Below are 10,573 nucleotides of genomic sequence, written 5' to 3'. Positions count from 1 at the left end.
GTGCACCGTCTACCCCTCCATCAGTCAAACATTAAAAAACTAACGGTATGAGCTGATTTGGCTTTTTTTTAAAATATTTTTCTGACCTGCCACGTGGAAATTACAAGTGAAATTGAAAAAAGAGGGCATGGGAGATTCAAACTCAAGACCTGTAAGTAACAAAATATGCATTTAACCAGTTCAGTTACATACATAATTGATATATACATCAAGCAAATTTAATTTATATCATTTCCTTGATCATCATCAACTTCATATACTCCTCTTCATCTCTCCAATCCATTCAGGAACCTCTCCTGAGAAAGCCTAACTGACGGAGGGGTAGACGGTGCACTGTTTGAAAACATGAGGGGTAGAAACGTCGACAAAAATAGAGTAGGGGCAGAATTTGCACAAACTTGAAACATCAGGGGCCAAAAATGCTTTTTAGCCAAAGTTCTATTACACTTAAGCACATGACTCCTTTGTACATCTTAACACAGATAGCTAAAGGACATTAAATAAAAAACAACTTACAAACTCAAAGCCACCAAACCCATCCCCAACAAGCCCAAAAACTCATCCGAATAAAGAAATCCAGCCAAACCCTAGAAATTTGGGATCTGGGGCGTTGGAAGCGACGACGGCGGAACGATGTCGGCTCCACTGCTCAACCTCGAACTTGATCTCCTGCAAACAAAGCGAAAATTTGATATGAAAGCTTAAATGTCGCTTCTTCAAGACCTTGTCGGTTCTGCCGTCAGCATCTCTGCTACAAGGTCATCAACCACAGCGGTGCACAACACCTCAGAATAAGCAACATACCAGATCAGAAAGGAAGGAGCGATGAGACCAGGGAAGTACCACTGAAGACGATGGTGGCCACGACTGGTGGTTAGTGGTTGGAGGTGGAGGCCGCAAAGCATAACCATCAAACAGTGAGACAAGATGGGAAGAGAAGAAGACAGTGGTAGAGGTAGAGAAGGTGGCGAGATGAGGGCGGTGGCAGTGCAGTGGAGATGGCAAGATAGAGGCATGGTGGGCGGATGAAAGCAAAAGGGAGAAGACAACCAAACTAAAAAGAGAAAGGCTTATTAGCACTTTTGGTCCCCTAAGTTTTTCAATTGTGCAAACGGAGTCCCTAAACTTTAAAAATAGCATTTCGCTACCTCAACATTAGGTTCTGTCAACACTTTTGATCCCCCACCAGTTTTCCATCCAAAAACTAACGTTTCGGGGACCAAAGTGCAATTGAACTCAAAAATTAATTTTAAAAATAGAAAAAATTAAAAGCTCTGATAACCCTTGATCTTCATCTTCTTCCTCTATCATCTTCAAACCCACCTATTGTGGTAGAAAGCTACCTACCTAGTTCAGGAGAGGCCTAAGAACCCCCAAAGGGGAAGCCCCCAATGGGGGTGACGGCTGGTTTCTGTGGGTTGCCTTCAAACCCTAGCAGAGTCAAGGAACAAGGGGCTGTTGGGTCAGAATTTGGGCTCTCTTTAATGATCTATGCTTGTATTTAGTATACACCAATTTTTATTTTTGTGGGAAAGCCTTGTAGAAACGAAAAAACAAAATGGTCGTGAAAACCATAACCGTACCATTGAGAAGTTAGAGGCTGTGACCCATGAGAAGTCAGGCTGCTTCGGGGAAATTGCGTTGTCCGAATCCATACCATACGCGCACTTTGGATTTTGGAATAGCCATTTCAATTCACACGTTTCCTTCTTCTATATCACGTGTTGAATTAATATTTTATGCTTCAAGCCTTCAACTTCAATTCATGGAGCTACATTATTGGTTAATAACTTAAAGAACTCATAACTTAAATATATAAAAGGAGGGGGAACAAATCATGTAGTACAGACTTGTCGGTCATAACTTGTACTAGCAATGACCATGGTCAAAATATGTCTAACATCTACATTGACCGGTAATTGAAATAATGGATTACTTGATTTTACTAATATTACCCGTATTGGCTTTCTCGCCAATCAATTTTACGACACTTATGATTGTTGAAATTAATTACATACTGCACTTATAAGTGCGGTACAAAAATTAACATTTCATACATTAAAAGTGTGATAGAGATGACATAACATTTATTGTCGTGTATATTAAAACCAATTCCCTTAAAATAAACACGTGTGACAACAAGAGGTTGGAAGTGTGGTTATTACACTGATGCGGAACTAGAAAGAGAGGACATATCATTCAAATTGTCTAGATGCAACAATCTATGACATTCTCCAACAGAGGAGTCCAAACAATGTGACCCAAAAAGAAAATCTAACTCCACATAAGCTAAAACGTTGACCAGAGCATTAGCCTCCCTATAAGTATGCCGGAAAAAATATTGCACTATGATCTTTCTTCATGCGCACAACCGATTGAGCTATGACGTTAGAGGATTTAAGAAGTTGGATTACCTCTAGTGAATCATTCTTGGTGACTACTTGAGGCAAGTCCAAACTCATCACGACCTCAGTAGCTGTCAAGACCACATTCAATTCTGCAGGGAAATTGTTCGCATGCAAATGCAAGGATGCAAAGATTACAACAGAAACCTTTGATACATTGACCATTGGAGTCCCGAATCATGCCGCCACAACTAGCCATGAGGCTGCCAGCTACCGCGCCGTCAACATTTACCTTCACCCAGCTAGGATTGGACCTCATCCACTGCGTCAGACTACGCGCGAGCTTGTTTGGCAATGAAAATATTTCGTTTCTCACTTGGTAAACTCGAGCTCCACTTAACCGCTACTGCTACCTATTGCTCCATAGCCAAGGTTCTAAAAAATTCCCAAACTCATGGTTGTATATCTTCATATATTAGTTTAGCAACCAATATTTAAGTGTTCGCACATTCATGGAATCAAATGTTAATTTAGTGGCAGACAATCTAGATCATCATAAGAGAGAAATTAAAATCATTTATTTAAAGAGATCACCATCATTTATATATACATATAAGTTATTGAGTTTATTCATTATGCGCATGAAATAAATATTTATGTGACATTATTAACGTAACGAACTTGTTTATCTAAGGGCAACCTTAAAGAATGGGTAGAATAAGAATAATATTTTGCCAACATTTCTGTCCTACCTTCACCTTGATAAATATGAAGAGAAATGAGAGAAATAAATAATATGATATGTGATGTGACAATAAATACTAAGAGAGATAGAAAGAAAAATTATGAAAATGAGATGAGAGAAAAGAAGTGTGAATGAATCATTACTCATAGAATAAGTCTCACTCTCTAATTTGTCATTTTTCTAAGTATGTTTTTGATTCCTTGAAATGTTTTTTATTTTGACTTTCATTTAAGTTGTATTCATTTAATCTTATATTTACACATACACAATTTTTTAAGGATGAAAAAATGTGTAAATTTTAAATAAAAGTTTGTTTAATGTGTCATATTGTTATATGGGTAAAAAAAGAAGAAGTTAGGTAGATAGTTTGCTGCTGGTGCCTTATAGCATGCACTTATAGAATGCATACCTTTACATTGAGCCGTTTGGTTTACTTAATTAGCCAACCCTTTATTGTTGGTTGTGAGAGCCATAAAACTCCTGACGACCATCACATTAAATTAACACGAGTAAATTATAAGTGGATTAGACACCACGTCTTTCACTTAAAATTTTAAGGCGTTAAGTGTATGAGTGACTTATAAAGTACTCATCACCCTCCAATCATTCATTATTAGACTTCTTACTCACACTTAAATTTCCAACAAATTAATTCCTTTGAAATACCATGAAAAGGTCTAAACAAAATTGTGGACTAGTTTCATAAAGTTATATTATTATTGATTGGGCGGTATGAGTATCTTAACATGCATTGTCAAAGGCATGATTAATTAGGGTGACAAAGAAGGTCTCAATACTAGAAACCAAAGGCATTTCAAGAAGATTTACATGCAACTAAGTGAACGTATGTTAGTTCACAAGAAAATTAAAGTAAGACTTACTTTGTCTAACAATTAGATGAGCAAAAGGTAGAATTGGCACGATGAATGATATAGAAGCAGATTAAGATTAAGTTTAGTAATTATCTCGGAAATAATTCATAATTGCTTTATTAAGGTTAAGTAAGTGCTTTCATTTTTTTTTTTTTGATAATTAGGAGGGCCAACGGCCCTAAGTGCTTTGATTTTAGTTCATACCAAACTTACAACACATATGATCGTTTTTTTGGTTACATAAGTATTACTCATTTTACTCACTCTAATTTTTCATAGAGTTTTTTTTATTTGAGTTTCCTCTTTCCAGACTAGAGCGCCAGATTGTTATATGCAGCTACCTCTACCCGCTAAATTCTGTCGTGAATGTACACACAACCTAAGACTTAGTAAAAACATAGTTAATGGGTGAACCAATTTTTAACATGATCCATCATAAAATTGCTCATTTTTTTACTAACACTATGTTAAAAATATTGTTAAATATCTTTAACCTCCTTCTTAGCATCTTCTTAATTATTAAAATAGTAAACAAAACAAAAAATATATTCTCAAAACATAAACAGCTAGTGTACACTATTTTCAAAAAGTAATTAAAACAGTAAAACTCCATGCGTGACTAAAAATGTTTGTCTTTTTAAGACTGTCAAACAAATTATTCCATGGTTTTTACTTTATCTAGATACTCACCCATATATAACCCCTACCACCAGTTTGCAAATCTCACATTGATTTTGGACTTCCAATCTCGATCACTTAATTCCCACAAAGAGAGCAATCAAATTAAAGATGGCCTCACCAATTGCTGACAAACCATGGGCTAAGTTAGTCAAGTTTGTTCAAAATGAACCCAGAAGGATTATTCATTCCTTCAAGGTTGGATTGGCACTGGTGCTGGTTTCCATTTTGCATCATTTTCGTCCCTCCTTCTATGGTTTTGGTGAGAACATCATCTGGGCGGTTGTCACTGTTGTCATTGTCCTCGAACTTTCTGTTGGTGAGTAACCATAACAATGGAAAATATATATGATTGATAATGCCTTAAAAAAAGGCACATTTGTAGTGAACCATCTTAATAATAGATCCACCAATGAACCATGTTTTTACAAGCAGTCAATATATGCTGTCTACAATATGTTTCTTTTGAAGATCTCTTAACCATGTTTTTTGACATATTTTTCAGGTGCAACACTCGGAAAAGGTTTAAACAGGATGTTGGCAACAGGATTAGCTGCTGCTCTGGGGTTTGGAACCCATAGATTAGCATCTCTTTGTGGGAAGAATGGCAAAGATGTACTGATTTCAGCATTTCTCTTTGTGATTGGTAAGTGCAAGCGTGTTTGGTTGTTTGTTTAAGGGATCGATGTTCACTCCATAAAAGATTATTAGATTGAATTAATTAAATTTGATTTATGTTACACTCTACATAAAGTTAATTGCTTGATTTATTGTAAATAACTAATGATCTCAACAATGTTCTCTAACTTGTTCTTTTTTTTGTGATTTTATATATTGCAGCTGTGACAGTGACATATATGAGATTTTCGCCGCGATTGAAGGCGAAATATGATTATGGATTGCTGATATTCATCTTGACGTTCTGCTTGGTGACTCTTTCGGAATTTACAGACGGTGAACTCCTACGAACCGCGCATGAGAGGTTATTAACGATCATCATTGGAAGCTTGATTGCTATCGCGGTGTGTGTTTGCATTTACCCTATTTGGATTGGCGAGGATCTTCACAATCAGATTGCTGGCAACATTGTAAAAGTTGCAGACTTTTTGGAAGGTAACATCATTTTAATTTGCATTAATTGCAAGTAAACCTTATCATTAACAAGTTAAATTAATAGCAGCATTATTGGATTATTTTCTCTTTTCTCTAATGATTTCTAAAATTTAGAAACTACAAGCTGAATCTTTTTTCTAGAGTTAACACTAGAAGATTTTTTCAAACATTTACTAAAGCATGTTTACTTAAAGTGGAGTTTAATGGTGATTCTATTAAAAACTGATTTACATATAAATCAAATTTTTGCTACAATTTGATTTTCATATGCTAAAAGTAGTAATTTTTTTTTGGAAGGTAACTAACTCGTATACATTCCCCTGTTTCCAATTCAAAATAATGGGCCTAAAAGTAAACGCCTGAATTTACCTCCAAAAAAATATGAAACTATGATTAAACAAGATTGCTCAAAAAAATTACAAATTAGTCTTCTCTTGTCAAAATAAATAATTAAGTCTACAAACACAAGTATAAAACCTTGAAAGTGAATTCTCAGTTAGACTGAAGCAGCAGTCTCCTTCACAGGAATATCCTTGGACAATGTTTCCCAGTTAATTTCCCTAAGTATTTTGAATCTTTCATCCACTGTCACAAAGCCAGCTTCAGGAGCTATGCTATCAGTAGTACCAGCTTTATAGAGCAAAACAACACTAGCTCCCATATCAGGTCCATGTAGTTTCCCAGTCAGCAGAGTCTGGAGCGGCATGTAAAGTGATTTTCCCTTGCGCTTAAGTGATTTACCAAAGCCTTTCACCCACTTTTGCCACCCAGCATGGCCTTCTTCAAGTGCAGCTACAAGATCACCACTATCATAGGCAGCCAAGAGGCTAGCACAGAATTCAGAAAGATTATCTTGTATGACAGATTCCGCTTCATTGCTCTGCTAAAATTAGTAATTTACAGAGAAGTTTTTAAACTAGGGAACACTGTTTTTCTTAATACACAAATATAAAAATTATTACTTTCAATTAAAATTGATTTTAAAGCATCTTATACAGTTATACTTACAAGTTACAATATTGTAAACTAACATGTAATTATACTATTACTAGCACTATATATTTTCTATTTTTTCTCATGATCAAGACTTAAAATCAATTTAGAATAATTGTGAAAGTATATTTGCACTGAAATACATGGCACTATAGAATCTCATCACTGCCCTTCATAATCCATACTCTTTTTTTTTTTACGCGTATTTTATAATATTTGTCCTATGAACATATGCCATGCTATATATAGAATATTTGAATGATCTTTTTCCAGCTTATACAAGTGTCGTATCTGAAGTCAGTGTGAGTCATTCCCAAAACACAAAACAAAAGTGACAGATCAAGTGATGATACTGCATGTGATATAGTAGTCAGTACTCAGTAGAACTAAAATGACGTGCATGGGAGAATGCCAAAATATGCCCACTTCAAACAGAATGAAACACACTATTTTATAGTTTCTTTCCCAACAAACACCGTGTCTGCCCATTTTTCTCATTTGTTTATTTAGATTCTCTCGCGGATAGAGATCAAAATCCCTATTCCATATTTGTTTGTTTTCATTTATTATGACTCTCCATGAATATGAAGAGAAAGAAACATAATAGAACAACAAAAATATTTTATATGGGATAGAAAGAGAAATAAAAAAATGTGGGCTAAGAGTAGTTTTAAAAAATTAATATAAATTTATGATAAATTAAATGCTATCAGCTACCATATTTTTTAATTGATGTAAGGTAGCTAGTTAGTTGATTCTAATTATACTAACAATAAAAAATATATCGATTCCTTATTCTAAGTGTATTCATTTTATAGGGTCTCATAGTCTACTCTTCATAGCAAAACTATATACTTAAATTACAAAATACATCAAAGAAAAAATGGTTTTTTGTTATATATTTATTTTAGACACAACTATATATTATCCTTATTATTAATGCATTATGATTTAATTAAACTGATAAAAATTGCTAAACAAGCAGGATTTGGAGATGAGTACTTCAAAAATTCAGAGAATACAGAAGTTGTGGTTGTGGCTCACGACAAGCCATTTCTCCGCAGCTATAAAAGAGTCCTCTCTTCAAAAAGCGCTGAAGAAACAAAGGTAAACACCAATAATAGTATTCATAAAAAAAGAAAAGAAAAAATCATTCCATCATTTTTGTTTTTTAATTCTATAGATTTGATTTCTCTAACTTTTATAGGCTGTTTTAGCAAGATGGGAACCTTGTCATGGCCGATTCAGATTCCGCCACCCATGGAAGCAATACTTGAAGATTGGGAACCTAACACGGTTGTGTGCTTACAAAATTGAAGCTCTTAGTGTCTACCTCCTCAACTCTGACCAGGTATGATATTTCACATTTCATACATATATAAATATATATATATATATATATATATATATAAAAGGAAAAAACTAATAGTATTTGGTTCTAAGATGAAATGTTATAGAGTTATTTCTAGCTAGAAGCTAAACTGTGTTTCGTTCTACAGTAGGAGTCTCATAATTACTTTTTGGTAAAAGCTATTATGTATAGTTTCTGAGACTACCATACTTTGGATTGTGTGTCGACCACCAATCCAAAGATATTATTGGCTTCTAGGTAAAATTGTCTAAAATTTATTCAAATAGTGAAACCAAACATGTACTAATTCTATTGCCTGATAGCAAGTTGGTATGCTAAGAGTTAGCCTTTTTTTTTTTTTTGCTTTTCTACAGACCCCATATGAACTTCGAAGCAGGGTTGAAGATCCATGCAAAAATATTAGCTTGGAATGTGGAAAAGCCCTCAAAGAATCATCACTGATAGTTAAAAAAATGGCCAAGTCATCAGCACCAAACCTCTATGTTAGACATGCTAAAAATGCTGCTGAGTCTCTTAAATCGGTTCTAAGAGCAAACCCATGGGAAGGAGCTGATCCAATGGAGATGGTGCCAGCTGCTACGGTGGCATCACTGCTAATAGACATTGTTATTTGTGTTGAGAACATTTCTGAAGCTGTTGATGAACTAGCAACCCTCGCAAATTTTGTGCCTCCTCGGGGAATAGTGCAACCAATTACTAGTTCTGATGATGATGATTCGGCTCATGTTATCACAGTTAACGAGTGACCACCAGGATTAGAATACGTACAGGAATAATATTTAGCGGAGTAAAACACTGTACTGATCTGATAAGATTTCTTACATATGCAGCCAAAAAAATTTTGAGCGCATTAATCCCTGAATAAATGTTAGGGATCTTTATTACACTTGAATTTAAAATAAATGTCTCAAGATTAATCCCTAAATCACAAGAGAGGTTCTGTAGTCCATAGTCTTTTTTATACATCGGAAGGATAAATTGCACCCTCCAGCGATTGATCCTTGGACCTCATCCACTCAACTCATATGTCTTGTCTCCTAGCTCTTACCACTTGAGTTATCATTCGAGGACATCCATAATCTTATATTTTGTTTCTTTTCATTTGGGTCTTGTATTAGTTAGTTTATTAACCCAATTATTGTATAATTCATGCTTTGTTAACTAAATAGGATCTGATCTAAAAAATAAAATATACATCAATTTTAAAATAAAATATATGAGGGCAAAGGGATTACTGAGGTCAAGTATAAGATGATGCATGGTAAGGCGAAAGGTTTGTTTCATTGGGTTATTCCTTTGTGTAATTCTCCTTCTCGTATCTTGCGATCAGATGGACACTAAAGATGAGAACTTGCAAGGCACTTCGACGCTTAAGTGAGCACAATTGAGGTAGAAATAAAGATTATGGTTAGAATGTAGCATGTACCTGAAGAGCGTCTCACTAATGTGTATTTATTCACAAGGGTGTAACAAATTTGGAGAGAATCAGGTGAAGACATGATATTCATATGCAACAAATATTGTCTGGTAACAGTTGATATAAGAATCATTATTCTTATATGCGTAGGACCCAATCAGTATTTGACAGCTTATCATTTTATTTTGTAAAAATTGCTTCCGAGTCCAAGTATCTAAGGAGTTAGCGTGCTTGGAATGTCAAGATTTAAGATAATCTCTAGCCTGAAGCAATGAGATGATGGACATGACCATCGCGGTATACTCATAATTTGATATGAGCTTAAAAGCTTATAAGTCATGTGTTTGAGATGATATTAGTCGAGCTTGTACTACCACAAGGTTTGCCTTATATATGGATGCCTTGTTCTAGCTCTTGAATAGTGAGAAAAGGTGTGTCTTGTCAGAGATTGATCTTTGATGGAAAAGAGTGGATGTGTGTGACTCTTCGACTGGCAATGATTGATTTGGCGCAACTATCTAAAGGCGTTGCTTACTTTCAATAGTACGAGAAATGTCTTCCTTGTTCTCGCTTGGGAAGTGAATGATTACCTTTGCCCCTAGTTCATTACCTTTAATTAGGAGATTGAACGTCATTTTACCTTCTCGTACTCTCGTCATATTTGTTTAGTCTTCCTATTTGGAAATTTATGTTACACTCTTTCCCAGGACGCACAAGTCACTTCTCCTTAAGATCTTTATATCTCTTCTATTTTCATAAGTTCTTCAATCTTCTAGTTATTTTCCATTTTTATGCGTAGTTGCAAGTCAAGGCATAGTAAAAGTCGAAAACTTTGCATTGTTGCTTTGTAGGTTAATTCATTGTTTGACTAGTAACTAACGATGGTCATCTTTCTTTATTTAGTCATCATGTTCGGTCCGAGTAGATGGAGACTTGGGCTCTAGCCCATGGAGTGTGATTAGGTAAGGCATTTCCTTTCGAGAATTATTCATTTACCAACATTGGGTTATGACCCTTCCTCTCTTTATGTGTAGGTTT

General features: G+C 35.1%; 1 protein-coding gene across 1 annotated transcript; it reads left to right on the top strand.

The window, feature by feature from the left end:
• The first annotated feature begins 4,680 nt into the window (after positions 1–4,680).
• On the top strand, positions 4,681–9,219 carry LOC130749224 (aluminum-activated malate transporter 2-like). Its single transcript, XM_057602546.1, has 6 exons — positions 4,681–4,959; positions 5,146–5,286; positions 5,481–5,753; positions 7,732–7,853; positions 7,954–8,097; positions 8,472–9,219. The coding sequence occupies exons 1-6, from the start codon at positions 4,752–4,754 to the stop codon at positions 8,862–8,864; spliced, it is 1,281 nt and encodes a 426-aa protein (XP_057458529.1). The 5' UTR covers positions 4,681–4,751; the 3' UTR covers positions 8,865–9,219.
• Positions 9,220–10,573: the final 1,354 nt, after the last annotated feature.

Source organism: Lotus japonicus, chromosome 3 (assembly GCF_012489685.1).
Source record: "Lotus japonicus ecotype B-129 chromosome 3, LjGifu_v1.2".
NCBI classification, from domain to species: domain Eukaryota; kingdom Viridiplantae; phylum Streptophyta; class Magnoliopsida; order Fabales; family Fabaceae; genus Lotus; species Lotus japonicus.
The sequence above is the reverse complement of the archived record's forward strand: the minus strand, read 5'-3'. Positions and strand labels throughout refer to the sequence as shown.

What these genes read in the sequence shown, in the direction of transcription:
- LOC130749224 (XM_057602546.1), top strand. Translation starts at nt 4,752, where the DNA reads ATGGCCTCACCAATTGCTGACAAACCATGGGCTAAGTTAGTCAAGTTT. An exon ending in AGCATTTCTCTTTGTGATTG is followed by an intron (nt 5,287 to 5,480) that starts GTAAGTGCAAGC and finishes TATATATTGCAG; the next exon opens with CTGTGACAGTGACATATATG. An exon ending in ACCTCCTCAACTCTGACCAG is followed by an intron (nt 8,098 to 8,471) that starts GTATGATATTTC and finishes GCTTTTCTACAG; the next exon opens with ACCCCATATGAACTTCGAAG.